The following is an 18,863-nucleotide window of genomic DNA, read 5'->3' as shown; positions in this document are numbered from 1 at the left end:
GGCAAACCAGGGTAATTTTGGCCCAACTAATGGCGATTTCGATTGGTAAAAATGGTGCAACATTCTGGAAATTGTTTACAAAATATGAAGGGCACTGTTATAGCTTTTGGGTCCAGTATCCCTATCGGCAATTGATAGCAGGCAACTGACGTGTGTCCCATCTGCAATCAAGGGCCACGTGACACATGTCACCTCTTTGCTTGGCCAGATAAACATACCACACTGCACCACTTTGTAGATTTTCATTTCGATACCATCTTAAATTCTTCAAATTTGTTGAGTGCTATATATAAAGATTTATTTTCCATATACATACCTATATTTAAATCTGCCCCGATTTTGACAAAATTTTGTTAGACTTCTACAAAAACTGTACAATTAAAATTTAAATCGGCTAATGCCTTGGGGCGGAGTAAAATTTTGAACTACGGTGGTCATATGAGTATTAAAGGGGCGAACGACATACGTGGGAGCTACAGTGCACTCGCGGTAACGTGGACTCATTGAAACCAAGAGAGTTCACATTAGCGAAAATGTTCACGTTATCGAACTTCAGCGAATTTCAGAACAAAACATATTCGGGAGTTTTACGCGTTCTAGCGTGATAGTCTTTTACTTTTGTTGTTAGTAATAAAAATAATTTATTTAATTTCATGAAAAAATAAAAAAAAAAATCGGAAAAATATCAGTGGATATGGTATTATAAAACAATTTAAATTAATAATAAAAATTCACGGAAAAAGCCAAACTATATCACTGAAAAATTCTGTAAGTGGATTTGAAATTGCATTGTGAATCTGCCTTTAACGTTAAATTTCATGCTTTTCAGCGTAAAGGTGGGTATTAAGGTCGAGTTTAAAGCTGAGTACTATGTTCAGTTTTCAAGCTGTTTGTGTTCCCCATCAAGTTATAAAAAAAATTGCAACAAATATGTATAATTTTATGCCTTTTTCTTACTGATTTAGTTTTCACTTTAGCGAACTTAATACCCACCTTTAAGGTGGGTACTAAGTTCGAGTTTAGCCGCTAAAATCGTAATTTTTTCACGATCACTTTTCTTTAATAATTATTATTATAATTATTCCAATATATGTGGCGGAAGGAAAAAACTCGAGAGCAGATTTGGATTCAGCGTCCCGAATAACTTTAAAAATGATATTCAGTTCTTAATCAACAAAATCATTTTTCCCCTGTGTAATCCATTTTATGGAATACAACACAAAATAAACTATCAAACCTAATACTGGTACAAAAACGATATTTTTCAAAATTATAAAATAATGAGTACGCGAACAGAGATATAACTAACATATTCTGCCTGAAAGAAGAGCTGGCAACCCCCATATACATTTTTAATACAGGTGGCATCGTTTATTGTTTTTGGTAGCCTATGGTAACGCTGTAATCACACCATATCATTGACAGTTAAATAAAGGGTTATTTACTGCTAGCCTCTCGTTATTACTTTCGTCGCAAAAGTCTGCACATTATTTAAAATTCCTTAAATTCAAGGTAATTTCTGGATTCGCGGTGTAATAAAGTGCCAAAACATAAAGAAAAGTCCATTTGATATATTCAAATATTTACGTGAAAAACGTTGAGGTATATCAGTTGAATTAGTGTTACAAAATTGGTGTAGTGTGTGTGACGCGGTGTGAAAATAAATTAGGCGAAAAAATGTGTGACAAGATAGCTGGATAGCTCCCACTGAATTCGGTATCATTATTAGACATAGATTTATTTTTTTTTTTTTTTTTTGGGTTTTGATTAATTAATGGCAATGTCTCTTCGACATTAAAAGGCCAGGTTATATACACCGATCGATGTAGACCCAAACTACACCGGAAATAAACAAATGAACACTTTCGTTGAGCCAAAAAAGCCCCGATTAGAAGCTATCGAACCCGATATGAGTAGACTCTAATTATCAGGTGTGAGTGGTATAAATAGTGCATATGTTTCGCCATGACAAAAGTTTAGGATCAGTTATTCAAAATATAAATGATAGTCAATTAGTCAATTATTATTGTAAATGTGACGACGGCATAAATGTATCAGGCTTATAAATATCACAGGTTAGGTTTGTTGTTAGTTTAAATCGATTAGGCGTAAGCCATAAAATATCACAGATGAATTCCATATCAGTCTTGTTGATTCAATCAAGTAATTAAATTGAAACGTTAGTTTCAATAATAAAATTAACGAGAGATTTATATAAATCTATGTCCTTTGTAGCCAGGATGTCATAAACATCAGTAAAACGATTAGTTAAATTGTATTTCAGTCTTAGAGCATCGAATTTTGTACAATCAAAAATTGTATGATGTGTTGATTCCGCATCCAAACATTCGTTGCAGACATCTGAGCTGATAGCTCCAATTTTTAAAAGAAAAGGTTTGTCATACGTACGGGCTGTGTGCAATCGATTGATGATTTTGGTTTCTTGGGGGTTGAACATATACTTCGAAAACCACGGCTTTATTCTAACATCTTCAAATAATTTGCTGGCTTTGATGCTTTTGCAGAGAGAAATTTTCTTGAATTCTAAATTCCAATTATTCCATAGAGCTGTTCGGATTTTGTTTAGGCCTTCTTCAGGAGTGAGTTTAGGGTTAAGGGGTGCCCCACACTCTGCAGCAAGTTTGGCTGTTTCATCTGCTAACTCATTTATGTTCAGTCCTCTATGACCAGGAATCCAGACAATATGGCATTTATTGATGTTAGAATCTTGAAGTTTTTGATGAAATGTAGCGGCAATGTAGTTGTTGGTGTTTTCACTGGCAATAATCTTGCATGCAGCAAGGCTATCCGTGAACAGTACACACTTGTCATCTTCATGTTCAATGGCAATCTCCAGAGCCTTGACTAATGCCCATAGTTCCCCAAAAGTGGATGAGGCAGCAAAACCAATTCTGAAAAGAAATCGTTGATTTGTGGATACATTGACAATACCACAGCCAATAGAGTTAGTAGAAACAGAAGCATCAGTAGCAAAAATAGTAAAATTAAAATTTTTATAGCCATCAATTTCGCTGAGGTAGATGGACTTTAATATATCTATGGGATAGTTATTCTTCCCATTAGGCAATAGGTTGAGTCTGACAGTAACTTTTCTAGATGTCAAGGAGTTAGAAATGTGCTCAATACTATCAAAAATTTGAGGAAATTCATAATATACGTAACTGTAGCTGGAGTTGACTTTTGGATTATCAGACACTAGATCATACAGCACCTTATCTCTGGATTGCACCTTAATGAGTTCTTTCGCTGTCAGGTACACTGCTCTAAACTCTGGGGGGAGTTCATGAGCCAATGCATAAACAATATGTGTGGGGGAAGATCTGGCAACACCTAGACTTCTCCTTAACATGTCAGTCTGTAATCTTTCCACTCTTTTATTAATACTCTTCGGGGCATCTGCCGCTGTGGTTCTCACATATTCTATCTTTGATCTAACAATGCTTTTATACACATTCAACGCAACATTGGGATGCAAACCCCCTCGAATAGAAGTGAGGCACTTAAGCATGTTTACACGATTCTGCGTCTCCTTTGAAATAGAATCATAATGGTCCTTTATCGACAAGGAATTCGTGACAATTCTGCCTAGAAATCGCAGTTTTTTCGTCTGCTCAACTCTAGTACCATCGATAACCATATCAATATTTTTAAAACCATTTTTAGCAAAATACATTGTGTTCGATTTGGATGGATTAAAGGATAAATTAAGATTTCTACAGGTGTCCATGAATTCTCTTACCTTGTCAATAAGGTTCGATCTAGCCTCAGCAAAATCACGGTGATACGACATTATGATGAAGTCATCTGCATATTGAAAAATAGTTGTATTGCCATCCTCAAGGGTATGAAGACTGGCAGTGTATAAGTTAAACAGCAGTGGCGACAGACAACTACCTTGTGGCAACCCATTGTACACAGACACCTCCGAATTACTCAACTTCAGTATTCTGTGAGAGAGAAAATTAATGATCCAGTTACAGTACGCAGTATCCAAACCTGAAAGGATGAGTTTTCTCTGTAGCATATCAATCTTGACACAATTATAAGCATCACATATATCAAGAGACAGAATAACAACCTTGAAGTTGTTGGCCTTAAGCAAGGCAACTCTATGCAAGAGTTCATTAATACATGTACTTGTGGAAGAATTCTTTTTGTATGCAAATGATCTTCTGGGTATAATATCCACACTGTCAAAGTGTACTGAGATTCTTTCTTTCACCATTAAATTAATACATTTTAGAAACACCGATATCAATGATATTGGCCGAAAGTTTTTAGGGTCATTATGATTCTTTTTCGGTTTTGGTATAGGCACAATTTTTATAATTCTCCAATCATCTCGAATGGTGTTAGTCAAAAAAGCATTGTTCATAGCTGTTAACAAAGCGCGTTTGGAAATGCCCGAGAGAGATTTAATCATATTATACGTTATTCCATCATGTCCTCCAGCCGACTGAGACCTTTTTCCAGATAGACACAAAATAAACTCTTCAAAATCAAATGGTTCAATGAAGTGATTAACCAAAGGAAAATCAATAATCACATTCTCACCAGTAACTTGATTTTTAAGGTGCTCCAAGTATACAGCATTATTTTCATCATTCCAAATAGATCTAGTAGGATTATTTCTTCCACGGATGTTATTAATAAACTTCCAGGCATTTTTAGTGTTGGGAGACTTGTTGATTTCATCTAGTTTGGCAAGATAACACTTTTTCTTGGCCTCAGCCACCATATTCTTCCAGTGCTCAGTCGCTTTTCTAGCATCTTCAAGATTGTTATACGAGGGAAAAAGCCTGGCTTTCTTAGCAGCCGCCCACTGCCTGCGAAACCCAACCTTGAGTTCCTCACTCCACCAAAACTTTGGGCTACGTCCATCTGGAACAACATATGAGGCATACTCAACTTCATCTTTCATAGACTTTTGTATACTATCCAAATCCGGCTCAAGCTCCAACTTCGAAAGCGACATCAGAAGTTTATTTTTGGATAGAAATTTCATCTTTGATTTTTTCCTTGAATCTATGACAACCGTAATGGGAAAGTGTCTGCTGCCACCAAGATAACAGTCGCTCACAGTCCATGTTCCCTCCAAACATGTACTAATGAAAGTGAGATCGAGCACCGAACCATCAGACTCGTCATTCCTTCTGAAAGTGATGTTATTGGAATTGATGCATTTTAATCTAGAGTAGCTAAAAATGGTCTCCAGTTCTTTCCCTTTTCTATTGGAGATATTATCTCCCCAAACAGTGTTACGAGCATTGAAGTCTCCCATCAGAATAACATTCTCATGTCTATCTAAAAAATTGCATAGTCTTCCTACTTCACCAGCCAGAATATACAATGGCATAGACGGAGGGAAGTAAACCGACGCAATTGTAAAATTTGTATGAAGATTACTGGTTTTGACAATTATTATGTCAAATTCAGTTTCAAATACGATTCTGGAAAATTTTATATATTTCCTCAGAGCAATGGCTACACCCCCATAGCCATCAGGTCTGAATTTCTGAACAAGATTGAAATTAATCATTCTATTTCTATTATCTCTGTTTTCAGAAAAAATTTCAGACAGCACTAAAATGTCAAAGTTGTAGTTATTCGCATAAAATTCTAGATAATTCTTGTTTTTTGTAAACGACTGCACATTATACTGTAGTATCTTTACCATAAAATGAAGAATTAGATAAAAGACTAGAATTAGAAGATTGAGGCACCAAACCACATTTTACCAGGCGCGAATTAAAATGATTAGCAGCATCTATAGCAACAGTGTTACCAGACATCTTGAAAAAGTCCATCATGAAAGCCAGCATCTCACTGGTGACTTTCTCGAGTTCACTGACTCTCAGCTCACTTGTCATATAAACAGGCGATGAGGGCTGCGTTTCCGGAAACATCCTCGGATGAGTTTGCACACCGGTGCGATGAACATATTCTTTTCTCTGCCTCTTAGCCACAGAGCTATAAGTGTATGGGGTTAAAATTTGATTAACATCTCTGTCTCTCATATCCTCCCTCACTGGGGCAGTCTTCTTTCTATTCCTTCCATTAGATAATTCCGGAAAACTGTCATCATCAGCTAAAAGATCAAAACGATTTTGGTTGTTGTATTTCTGAAGTACCTCACGTTTTGACATCTTTTTACGCGTCATAATCTTGTTGGTTTCTATTTCTTTTATCCAGCTCGGACAAATTTCCTTGTCACTAGCAAGATGGCCTTCAGCCTTACACAGAATGCATTTTTTACCACCACATTGGCCATTGCAGACTTCACTATCAGCACCACATTTTATACATCGTTTCTTCGACCGACAACCCAGTTTAGTATGGCCCAAGCGACCACAGTTGTAACACTGTCTGATAGCAGGATAGTATGTGCTGACAACCAGAACAGACTTTTCAAACACTATCCAACTAGGGTGATCATCACCCGCAAAGCCAATTTTGACTGTTTCAGTTGGATGAAAAACACCCACCTCTTTTTCATCGCGCCTGGTAAAACGTTTAACAGAAGTAATATTGATACTTGAAGTTGCATTTTCTAAAATCTCTTGTTCACTATAGCATAAAGGCACATTTCTAATGACACCGAAAGTTTCAACAAAGTTTCTGGGGACAAAGGCCCTCAACTTTCTTTTCCTCAACTCTTCATTGTCTAAAAATTTATTGGCTGATTCAACATCCTCAAACGTTAATTTATATAACGTAACACCAATTGCATCGATCTTCTTGATCTTGTCAAACTCGTCAGACTTAATGTCTCTTATTTTCTGTACAAAATAGAGACCATTTTTAACTTTTTTGTTAGTACCATTATCTACCTCAGAGGTGTCTACCAATACGTGTGGCTCACCTTTATGATTATTCGAATATCTCACCAACGAATCATTCACTCTTCTTTTTTTGCTTTCATGTACCACCATTTCTTCTCGCGGTCTCGCATTTTTCGCCGCAATACCACCATCACCATCATTAACAATCACATCAACATTCATAGCCTCGTCAACCCCCGTTTCAGCTACTTCACAATTATTAATAATCGCAGGTCTAACATTTCTGCCTTTTATAGGTTTCGTCAGTTTCTTTTTATTGTCACATTTTTTGTCAGTATCAATATGACAAACAATCATGGACTTAGAAGGCCCAGCCTTCTCCTCCACACCACTTTCCATGGCCACCACTAAGGCCAGCGGTTAATTTTGCACAACCACTCACACCAGATACACAAAATAACAACCACCAACAAGACAATGAAATTGTCCAACAGTATTCAAATCAATGCACACAGTTAGAACTGAATACAAAATCAAAAAGGTTTCTCTTCACAAGCAAGGAACGATGTCTACACAGCAAAGGCTCAACGAAGAATGACATAGATTTAATAAAATACAATATTTGTAAATTTTTCACCTAGCGCTGTATATTGGGCATATTTTCAATAGCCAGCATATTTGAAGGTTCAGGAATTTGCTGCGTGTGACAAGTGCGTACAGTATAGGAGTTAATTGCTCTAAAAAATTCCCGAGGTATTTTGGAAATTCTGGTATAGTTTTTCATTTCAGAAACAAAACGCAAAACGTGTCAAATTCGATGATAACTTTTTTCATAATATGGATTTGGATACTTCAAGTGTTTTGAGGTATACATTTAATTTGGGTTCACTTATATAATTTATATGTGGTGGCACCCGGATGCTGGTTTTATTCACATCATGCGGGAATCAATATGGGACGTATATCAGTCTAATCTGCACAAATCCTTATTTGAATTCGTATAAGTCACTCGCTGTAAAAACTTTCCAAGTGTATTCTTTTATTTCCTAATACGGTTGATATCATTGAGAATGAAGGTCGCTTGAAATGTGACGAAAAGTGTTTTTTTAGTATTCTGGCTTTTGACGAAATATTTAATTTCGTGTTCAGTAACACAGTTATATGCGGCTGCAAATACTTTGTTACTACCATTATACAGGAACATGTATGGGTCGTATACCATGATAATGGACCCAATTCCCATTTTTTCCTAATCATTTGTCTAGTTTTTTTCATAGTGTTTAACTTAAACGTTATCAATTACTGATTAACAAAATTTTAATGATGAACTCCATAACTTTCTGGCATGAAGTTTCGTCAAATCATGGATGAGAGGATTTATTTCCATTTGGTCTCCTAAAATTATTTGATTCGAAAAAGTATTTGTGAAAGTAAGCTGCTTTTCGGTGTAGAAACCGATCAGATTACCACCCTTTAGGAACATATTATTCGATATTGCCCTACGGAAACATTTGGACCAAATCAAAAAGTTTCTGATAAATACAGTTTGTCAAGAAAGTGTTTTGACAATGGGATAAAAATTATGTTTTGTTCCAAAATTAAATATAATGAAATTTTAAAAAAATATTTTATTATGTATTTTGCAAAGTATACATACGTACACAGAATTAAAAATTTAATAAAATATTTAATATTTCAATTATTTCTAGAATTTGAAATATTTGGCAATGTCAAAAGACTTTCTTGACATACTGTATATCATTGTAAACCACACAAATTCCATTTGTAGAGTATAAGTAAATAGTATAACGTTATTGATTAATTATTTTTCTGTTAGAGTTTATTAAGAGGAAGTCTATAACATTGCAAAATATAATATCTCCGTGAATATGATCACCGATGGTATATTAATTATATTAATTTTAATTAGTTCATGAACTCAAGCCAAACAAAAACCCTAAATTGTAGAAAATATTTGGAATTGTCCTACGGAAAATTTTGTATCTAATAAAAAAAAAAACACACACACACGTAGGAAATGGCTTTAGAGTCCGTAGTTGTTATCCAAAATGAATATTAAAAAGGATTAAAGTTCGCTAAAAATCAAATCGATTGGCCTAAGCAATATAATGAAGTCAGTTGATTGTACAGATATTTTACAAAATGCAATGCTGCTTGACTTGGTTGACATGTGGTTTCAAAAAGACGGTGTCATTTGACACACAGCACGCGTAACAATGGAGTGATTGAGAGGCGAGTTCGGTGAACATTTTATTTCATGGTTTGGACTGGTCAATTGGCCTACATCGTGAGTTAACGCCTTTAGACTATTTTTGATGTGCTATGGTAAAGCTCATATCTATGTAGACAAGCTCGCTTCAATTGACGCATTGGATGAAAATATTGACGTATTTATTCGTGAGATGCCGGCCGAAATGTTGAAAAGAGTACACCAAAATTGGACTAAGCGGATGTACCCTTTCGGGCGCAGTCGCGGTCATCTTTTGGAACAAATATTGCTCAAACATTGAATAATTGGACCGTACTAAGGATTCAAATAAATAATTTCATTAACATTTCTGAATTATGTGCATACGCTTTGAAAAATTTCCTATACCTCTTACAAATCACCCATTATTTTTTGTTTGTTCCATTCAGAATTTAAATCGATAGATACGTGCACATGCGGACATGTCAATGGTTGCACAACATCTAACCGTATCTGCGTTGGTACATATTTTGTAAAGATGTTACATATACGTGCTTCGTAGCTTTTTAGTTAGAATACTTTCTACTCTTTTTTTAATTTGGTTTATATTAAGTTATGAGAATAGCAGTCCCAGTGTTGTCGATTAAAGTTTTTTTTAGGAATATTGAGCCATGTACTTATACGAAGTGCATATTGAGACTTATCTTGCCAGATGGCATTAACCCCATATTACATTTTGCTTTGTCCTAGAAAAGAACTCTTCCTGTCGTCGTCGACCTCGCTTATATTAACTGGTAATAAGTGTCGAAGAAAATTTGATTATTCTCATTTTTTATTTTTGACGAAACGATTTTGATATCATAATAAAATTAGCTACGATTAAGATTTTATTTAGTATCCTATTTGTGGATGCATTTGTAATATATTAACACAATATCAAAACAACGGTATTTTGATTTTGTTTTACACACTTGTTACATAAATAATGTTCATTTAAAGTATATACTATATTTATTTTATATCACCTTTGTACTTTTATACACATATATAATGCATATACTGCAAATGCATTCACATCTGATCTTATGAATGGTCAAAGATTAAAAACAAATGATTTACTCGTTCAAGGTACAAAGTACGTTTGCATTTATATGACGCAGCTTCAATCGAAAAACTTAAACCAAAAGTTTAATAGACAATGTTCATGCGAACTCGATAGTTTGATATTGTAATATAAATATAAATAATACTATAAACTTCCAGTCTGCAATTGTTAATAAAATTTTGGCTGATAGTCTAAGTAACTAGTGCTAGATTATTCTCTATTGTTCTTACATTTACTATATGTTTAATAAATAAATAAATAAAGGAATAGCTACGATAAACTGGGTTGTTAAAATGGATATCAATTATGAAAGACACATAGAACATCAAGTTAATTTTTTACGATAACGTACCGGCGGTCAAATTTATTTATTATACAATCTTGAGCTGCAACTCTTTTTTTTTTAATTTTGAATGATAATTTAAACTTTTCAGCAAATATTAAGAGATATCACTGAGTTTATATTAAAAAAAAAAAACAACGATTGGGTTAATTTGGTGCCACCGTGGTGCAATGGTTAGCGTTGTATTTTCCATTAGCATGTTCTGTTTATTGGTAAAGCATTACAGTTATTGCCTCTTTTTCCATAAATATAACTATATGTATGCATTATTTGTTTCGGGTAAATGTAAAAATAAAATATGTGGCTCATTTCTGAATTATGTATTATGTCACTTTTCAAGTTTTTCTCAGTATCCGATTAGCGCATATAAGCGGAGGTGAAATTTTTGTATGCGATTAGCTGTTTTGCTGATAGGGTATCTTTAAAGCGGATATTAAGGAAATTGTTTTTTTTTTTATTTGTATTTGCAACTTTATCACTGTTGTCAATATATCCCTTTTTGGAAATCATTTTTAACCATATGTATGAATTGTTTTTATTTCCATTTCTAGAAAATAAATTAGTTGGATCACAATTCATCTGTAAAAGGATATTCTGCCATATGTCACTCATCAAATAAATCCCACAATTCATTAACCATCTTTAAGGAAATCAGCGTTTTTCAATTTTGACGGATCTAGGCTTGGCGCAAGGGTAACAGTAAAGTACTAAAAATACACTTTACAAAACCGGTGAATCGAGTTAGTAATAAAACACATTAAATTTGTTTGGAAACGTTACAGCGAAAACATGTTTATCGAAGACGATGCGCAGTGAGTATATATATCATCGTATTTATTTAGCAAGACTGTAAGCATGCTTTGCCAATAAATTGTATAAAATATTATCCGTTAAAACGTTATATGTTTATAAATTGTATATTTAGCATGTTTTTTTGTCACGATCTGATCCAGTATTAATTGTTAAATTTATTAATGTGGAAAATCCCCAGATTGTGTAACAATTTATTAAGTTATATTTTTACATCTGTTCCAAAAGCCCGTTAAAAATTTTGAAATGTTAAGGACATAAATCCCAATACGTGAACATGTCTTGTACGGTTCCAAACGTTTGTGCTTGCGTTATTAATGTTGATTGTTCTATTAATGATCATTGTAATTCACACAGCTTCAGAACAACAAAAAATCATTTTCATATAGTCTTTAATACTATTACAGACTAATTATGTATAGAAACCATGGTACATTTCTTTTATGCTAAAGGGTTTTAGGTTAACATGCCCGCCTTGCATACACAGGGTAGAGGGTTCGATTCCTGCTTCGACCGAACGCCAAAATGTTTTTCAGCGGTGGATTATCCCACCTCTGTAATGCTGGTGACATTTCTGAGGGTTTCAAAGCTTCTCTAAGTGGTTTCACTGCAATGTGGAACGCCGTTCGGATTCGGCTATAAAAAGGAGGTCCTTTGTCATCGAGCTTAGCATGGAATCGGGCAGCACTCAGTCATAAGAGAGAAGTTCACAAATGTGGTATCACAATGGACTGAATATTCTAAGTGAGCATGATACATCGGGCTTCCACCTAACCTAACCTAAAGGGTTTTAGAAATGTTATTTTTTTTTTGACATTTAGCTAGTAGAAAGTATGCCTTTACTGAATATGGGAAAATACATGCTTCAACAACGCACTCTTGTTGAAGCATGTAAATCATATTGACTGACAATGCCCACGTAAAAAAGCAAAATTACCGCATCTGTTGCTCGAAAACCGCAAGAGGCTTCTCAATCCTCAACGTTTGACGGTTCTATGGGTTTTACGCCCAAGCAGAGTCATTGGACCTTAATTTTACGAAGAGAGAATTCATTGTGATATTTACGGGCACAGTACAGCCATTTTGCAATTTGGTTACGAAACTTTTCATGCAAAGGATATACTTCCTTACGCGTTATTGTGGTGTTCATTTGAATGACATTATTATGAATGAAATATCAGATTATTTATATCAAAAAAAAAAATTACATTTTTCTTGAATAAAAAAATGACACCACTTATATGAAAATTCACTTCAGAAGATTGTTGCATCTTGAACTTTCTTAACTGTCCTTAATACTTTAAATTGCAAAAAAGTTTAAAATTCGAACTATATTAATTTTAACTTTTCTATTTTTTTTAGAATGGAAAGTTTCTGGATACAGAGCGCGATTGGAGCAATAAAAGCTATTGCGTTTGTGTGCGATATCATCACATTACCGGTGTACTTGGTGTTACAAAGACCATGGAAACGCAGGCAGGAAGCAAAACGCGTCAAGGTAAGCACAACTACTAAAATTATTTACTTCAATATATGAAAGAACTATTCTCTATTCACTTTTAAATAAATGTTTTTTTTTTAAGGCAAAAATAGTATCCAACGATGAATCAACCTTAACTTATAGGACTATTGAACCACCTAGAGATGTCCATATTAAAATGTTGCAGGATAACATAGATACTCTCGAAAAGGTTTTTAATTACGTTGCTAAAACACATTCGTCAAAACGTTGTCTGGGCACACGGCAAATTTTAAGCGAGGAGGACGAGGTGCAACCTAATGGGCGTATTTTTAAAAAATATAATATGGGGGATTATAAATGGAAAAATTTTATTGAAACTGAGCGCATGGCAGCAGCGTTTGGACGTGGATTGCGCGAATGTGGTCAAGAGCCTCGGAAGAATATTGTTATATTTGCTGAGACACGCGCAGAATGGATGATAGCAGCCCACGGTTGTTTCAAGCAGTCTATGTCGATTGTTACTGTTTACGCAACACTGGGAGATGAAGGTGTGGCCCACTGCATAAGTGAAACTGAAGTGACAACTGTAATTACATCGCACGATTTGCTTCCAAAATTTAAACTGCTACTGGATAAATGTCCTCAAGTTAACACAATTATATATATGGAGGACCAATTGCATAAAACAGACATCACAGGTTTTAAAGAAGGTGTCAAGATTATTCCCTTTTCACATGTTACACGAATGGGTCAAGATAGCAAATTTGGTAAGTTTACCGGAGTGTTTTTATTTATTTGTTTATACACAAATTCAAAATCCCTAAGGCCGAAAAACGTATTATATAGCATAACAAAATACCTTAATTATGGAAAATTATTATATTAAAAAAATTTAAAAATTTAAAAATACAAACAAAATTTATTTAACTGTAGTATATTTGACTCCCAGCCGTTTATAAATACATAAAGAAATTGTAACTTAGATATGCCCAAATATCTATTTTTCGGCACTTCTATTAATATTTTATTTTGTTTCAATTTAAATTACTAAATTGTTTAATGATCACTCAATTCGTCATCTATACAAAGAGAAAGGGAGCGATATAATAAAAATTTTGAACTAATAACTTTAAAGAAAATATTGTTGCCTGAAAACGACGATATTTAATCAACCATTATATTCCTACTTTATCTCTGATTGTGCCGAAAAAATATAATTTCATATGAGCAGAAAATATTTTTGTAGCAAATAGATCGTTTTATTAATCATTTGTTTTTCCCACTTCCATTTCAGAGGGTGTTGCTCCTAACGGCAATGATATAGCGATTATAATGTATACTTCTGGCTCAACCGGAACGCCAAAAGGGGTGTTACTTTCACACAAAAACTGTATTGCTACAATGAAAGGATTTTGTGATGTTGTACCGATATATCCCGATGATGTTTTGATTGGGTATGTAATTTAAACAACTCGTTTTAGATAAATATAGAAGTTTTCGATAACTTCTTCACAAAATAATGAAAATATTTGAAGAAATCTTAGAAAAGAAGACGTAGCTGGCTCGTATACACTAGAATATGTTCCTAGCAAATGCGAACATATAGCATTTATTCTGGTTTATTATGATATTCTTCGAAATTTTCGATAATATCGATAGGATTATATAATTTAAGACTTTCACGCTTTAGATTTGGTTCTTAAAACTAGCGAATATGTTACATTACTTTAGTTTTATTATTTCAATGATGCATAATTCAATATAATTGCCTTCCTATTTATTTAGCTCTAATGCTACTTCCAATGTATTCTGGTTCAATGTCCGCCCAGAAGAACGACTTCGATGGATATGGAGACTTACTTCTTCCGAAGTCAACATTTCCTTTGTACACTTCATATTCTAAAATAAATACTCGATCTTTTAGAGCCTCTTCAAAAACAAAATTAATGCTTATTACTAAAACTAGAACACACAATATGTGATGTTTGGAATGCGCTAGATTCAGTTCTTAACAATTGCTAATATGTTAAATTTCTTCAATTTTAATATTTCAATGAGACATTATTTAATCTGGTTGTCTTCCTTTTTATTGGATTGTTTTCAAGTATCAGTTAATATGGGTAACATTTGATTAATTAATATATGCATATACTGTAATTTTGTTGTTGTTTACATTGGTATTCAACAAACTCTTTTATTTAGTAAATAATTATTGAATTTGCTTATTGTTCTTAAATGAAGATTGTAAATAAAGTTAATATGGGCGAAGACTTAGTTACTTATATTGGTTCAAGATTTACACTTCAGAAGTAAGATCTCGATGGATATCGAAGGCCGTCATCCAAAATGTAAATTTTAATTTTGTTTTCCAAATTTTTATGGAATTTGAAAGGCCGGCAGCAATGTCGCAGTAGTTGTACATATCGAAGTATTCGTTTTTGGCATAAATAGTGATTTAATTCTTTTTTATTAGTTTTCTTCCCCTGGCCCACGTTTTCGAATTGGTTGCAGAGAGCGTTTGCTTAATGACTGGGGTACCAATCGGCTATTCCACACCACTGACATTAATAGATACCAGTAGTAAAATCATGAGAGGTTCTAAGGGAGACGCAACTGTGTTGAAACCCACATGCATGACAACTGTGCCAGTAAGTTTATTGTCTTAAATGGCTATTTCTTTATTAATATTATTGTTTAGCTCATTCTAGATCGCATCTCAAAAGGTATTAATGATAAAGTAAATTCCGGCTCCGCTTTCAAAAAAGCATTGTTCCAATTCCTGTATCAATACAAAGTTAAATGGACTAAAAAAGGGTATCAAACGCCACTGGTGGATAGGTAAATTATTTTTTAAGTAATAAAATTAATTTAACATAAAACATTTATTGTAGATTGGTGTTTAAAAAAGTTGCAAAATTAATGGGAGGTCGGGTTCGTATTATGATGTCCGGCGGCGCACCTCTTTCGCCAGATACACATGAACAAATAAAAACATGCTTGTGCGTTGATTTAATTCAAGGTTATGGTCTAACGGAGACCACGTCTGGGGCAACTGTTATGGATTGTAAGACAAATGAATAAAAATGTCATTCAATATAAAATAAATATATTTATTACAATTAGACCGTGATATACAATATGGACGTGTTGGTGCCCCCCTGACAGTATGCGAAATACGTTTAGTCAATTGGGAAGAAGGAGGCTACAGGGTGACGAATAAACCGTATCCTCAAGTAAGTGCATTCCTGTTAAATGTTGCATAATATGAACCAAGTTACATTTTTCCTATATAGGGTGAGGTTCTCGTTGGTGGCGAATGTGTATCGATGGGATATTATAAACTTCCCAACAAAACATCCGATGACTTCTTTGACGAGGACGGAAAGCGTTGGTTCAAAACAGGAGACATCGGAGAAATACATCCAGATGGTGTACTTAAGATTATAGGTTTGTTTTTTTTTTGCTCTTACCCTGTTTACATTGTGTTAAACAAACGTTTTCAGATCGTAAGAAAGACTTAGTTAAATTGCAAGCCGGAGAATATGTTTCATTAGGTAAAGTGGAATCGGAGTTGAAAACGTGTCCATTGGTAGAAAATATATGCGTATATGGAGATCCAACCAAGCAATTTACAGTCGCATTAGTTGTACCAAATCAAAAACACTTGGAAGAACTGTCTATACGTCATGGATTAGAAGGAAAATCGTTCGAAGAGTTGTGTTCTAACCCTGTAATAGAAAAGGCAGTTATTAAGGAAATTGCAGAACATGCTAGAAAATGTAAGTGTGAGTGTACGTGCGTTTTTAATATCTTTTAACAATTTAATTACAGGTAAACTGCAAAAGTATGAAGTACCCGCCGCTATAACTTTATGCAAAGAAGTTTGGTCGCCTGATATGGGACTGGTGACCGCCGCTTTCAAGCTCAAACGCAAAGACATTCAAGATAAATATCAGCATGATATTAATCGTATGTATGCCTCATGAAACTGGCTAAAAAACTAGACGAAGCTCACACACTGAAAATATATACTAGAGTCTATGACATACAAAATTAAAAAAAATACTTCAAGAGTCTTGATATCATGTCCTTCATGTCTCCGAAAACTTAATACACAATTATAAGGAACACAAATTATTTATTATTAAACCCAAAAATATATAAACTCCTTTGTTAAAAATTGTAGCTACCCTACTATAAAAAACAAAAATCACAGGTTTGAAATACATTTTTACGCAATGGATACATGTTAATCCCCCACATTTTCGTTTACGATTTCGCAAATCAAATAATTTGATACGATTTGTACATTTCATCTTCAATATGCAGATCGTATGCTAACAGTTATTATTGATTTAATAATTATGGAATAAGTCTTGAATTTAAGCGAATAAAATCTTTCAATTTGCGACAGCGTGAGCCACAACTTGGGTAATTTTTAAACAAATATAAGCTCTGAGGACAAGTTTACCTACAGCTTATACAGTGATAATTAAATTCTTACGGAACAGTGCAGAGAGTGTCTGTATAGATAGCCAAGAGACTACTATGTATGGTTAGAAGGGATCATGCTACGATCCAAATTTACCATGAACTTATTACTATAAACACATATGGGTTATTCCATTCTTATTGAATTCATGTTTTTATAATAAGTACTCGTATCTGACCAAAATGTAATGAACTATTAAAATATTTATGGTTATTGTATAGCACATAGTAAACATTAAACACAAATATTCCTGGTGTCCTAAAAGAAAAATAGTCTTTATTCTCCATGGTATTTGGTTACTTCAAGTTTATGGTGTTACCTTCAGTGAAATTAGCACTTATTTCACAAAATTTATCTTTACTGACATAGATCTTGGCACTAAGTTGAAATTTGCAATGTACCCAATGGTATAGTTATTGTTTATTTCGATGTCTTTTTTAATTTAATTAAGAAAGTGTAACATCCGTATGGAGCTATTTATTAACCGTGTAACTTTTTCGTCGAGAAAATTACATTTAAACAAATTATGCGAGTTCTTTTGCAGAATCTTAGCTCGGAACTATATTTATTTTCGGAAATTTTAAAACTTTCCAATTTCGTAATTGCTGAAAATTTTTAGTATTTATTTTTTGTTAAATAATTTATTATTTGATGTTATATATTCAACATCTTGGAGTTTCAAAAGCTTATTTAAAAATTTACTAATTTATTTAGTATCGGCTAAAACTTTGATTTTAAGGAATCCTTGTAAATTTTTATTCATGAACATGCTTTGGATGCTAGTTTGTAGTTATAATTTGTTATTACATTAAGTGTATTTAATATAGTAAATCTAAGTTTAAGGTTAGTGCTGAACTATTTGATGGATTTCTCTTTTTTGTTTATAAAAGGGAGACTTAAAGCCAGTAATAATAAACATATGCAAGTCTATAAATATATTCAAATAACAATTGCATTTTATTTATAAACCGAAAGATCAGTAAATCTAAGTTTAATGTTAGTGCTGAACTATTCGATGACTTTCCCATTTTTGTTTATAGAAGAGCAGAATTAAAATAAACACGCAAATATATATTTAAAACACAATTGCATTTTATTTATAAAACATAACAAGCTCATGGAAAGGGAATTATTTCTTGCATCAGAAAGACTAAATCTTGGACAAAAATGGGTAATTCCCCTGTGAATTTTATAATTAAAATCACTAGTTTGAAAGAAGCGTTTTAGCATAACGGAAGATTATGGAACCGCTATAAAAGTTTAAGCTTTAAATAACAAATAGTGTTGTATGTTCAATAATAATAAAAAGGAATATATGATTTTTTTATCTTCAAAAAAAAAAAAAACTATGGGTTCATTGAAACGAATGATTCGCAACACCATCCCATACTGTTAAGACTGTTAAAAAAAAAACGAAATTTATTTTTAAGGTGGGTATTAAGTTCGTGTTCAGCAAATGTTGAAACGGATTCCCACTGAAAGACACTAGCAACATACCTTTGTTTTACTCTAGTAGCCCAATTAGGAAGAAAAAAAAAAAAACGCGAGCCCAAACCAGTAAATTACTACAAAATAAAATAACTCTCGTAATATGTTGTATATGTATTTTTTTTCGTTTCAAGTCACATTTCGTATGATA

The 18,863-nt window shown here is 33.5% G+C and overlaps 2 protein-coding genes across 6 annotated transcripts; one reads left to right on the top strand and one right to left on the bottom strand.

The window, feature by feature from the left end:
• The first annotated feature begins 1,382 nt into the window (after positions 1-1,382).
• Acsl (Acyl-CoA synthetase long-chain) lies at positions 1,383-16,985 on the top strand. Of its 4 annotated transcripts, XM_075310991.1 has the most exons (13): positions 1,383-1,512; positions 11,012-11,164; positions 11,243-11,272; positions 12,633-12,768; positions 12,854-13,499; positions 14,027-14,186; positions 15,206-15,380; positions 15,431-15,570; positions 15,624-15,796; positions 15,856-15,965; positions 16,026-16,179; positions 16,236-16,511; positions 16,564-16,985. In XM_075310991.1, exons 3-13 carry the CDS (start codon positions 11,250-11,252, stop codon positions 16,716-16,718), a joined length of 2,148 nt encoding a protein of 715 aa, XP_075167106.1. In that variant the 5' UTR covers positions 1,383-1,512; positions 11,012-11,164; positions 11,243-11,249; the 3' UTR covers positions 16,719-16,985. The 4 variants fall into 4 exon arrangements, with proteins under 4 accessions (XP_075167106.1, XP_075167104.1, XP_075167107.1 ...); XM_075310989.1 differs by having other exon boundaries at positions 1,449-1,602; positions 11,012-11,272; XM_075310990.1 differs by lacking the exon at positions 1,383-1,512 and adding an exon at positions 1,694-1,716 and having other exon boundaries at positions 11,012-11,272.
• Positions 1,894-7,012, bottom strand: LOC142239218 (uncharacterized). 2 transcript variants are annotated; one of them, XM_075310988.1, is made up of 3 exons: positions 6,884-7,011; positions 4,576-5,174; positions 1,894-4,017 (listed from the first exon to the last, which is right to left on the bottom strand). In XM_075310988.1, the coding sequence occupies exons 2-3, from the start codon at positions 5,024-5,026 to the stop codon at positions 2,168-2,170; spliced, it is 2,301 nt and encodes a 766-aa protein (XP_075167103.1). In that variant the 5' UTR covers positions 5,027-5,174; positions 6,884-7,011; the 3' UTR covers positions 1,894-2,167. The 2 variants fall into 2 exon arrangements, with proteins under 2 accessions (XP_075167103.1, XP_075167102.1); XM_075310987.1 differs by having other exon boundaries at positions 1,894-5,174; positions 6,884-7,012.
• Positions 16,986-18,863: the final 1,878 nt, after the last annotated feature.

The sequence above is a fragment of the Haematobia irritans genome, chromosome 5 (genome assembly GCF_050003625.1).
Source record: "Haematobia irritans isolate KBUSLIRL chromosome 5, ASM5000362v1, whole genome shotgun sequence".
NCBI classification, from domain to species: domain Eukaryota; kingdom Metazoa; phylum Arthropoda; class Insecta; order Diptera; family Muscidae; genus Haematobia; species Haematobia irritans.
This window is presented reverse-complemented; position numbering and strand designations above follow the sequence as displayed.

What these genes read in the sequence shown, in the direction of transcription:
- Acsl (XM_075310991.1), top strand. Translation starts at nt 11,250, where the DNA reads ATGTTTATCGAAGACGATGCGCA. An exon ending in TTTATCGAAGACGATGCGCA is followed by an intron (nt 11,273 to 12,632) that starts GTGAGTATATAT and finishes TATTTTTTTTAG; the next exon opens with AATGGAAAGTTTCTGGATAC. An exon ending in CATGCATGACAACTGTGCCA is followed by an intron (nt 15,381 to 15,430) that starts GTAAGTTTATTG and finishes ATTATTGTTTAG; the next exon opens with CTCATTCTAGATCGCATCTC.
- LOC142239218 (XM_075310987.1), bottom strand. Translation starts at nt 5,026, where the DNA reads ATGAAATTTCTATCCAAAAATAAACTTCTGATGTCGCTTTCGAAGTTG.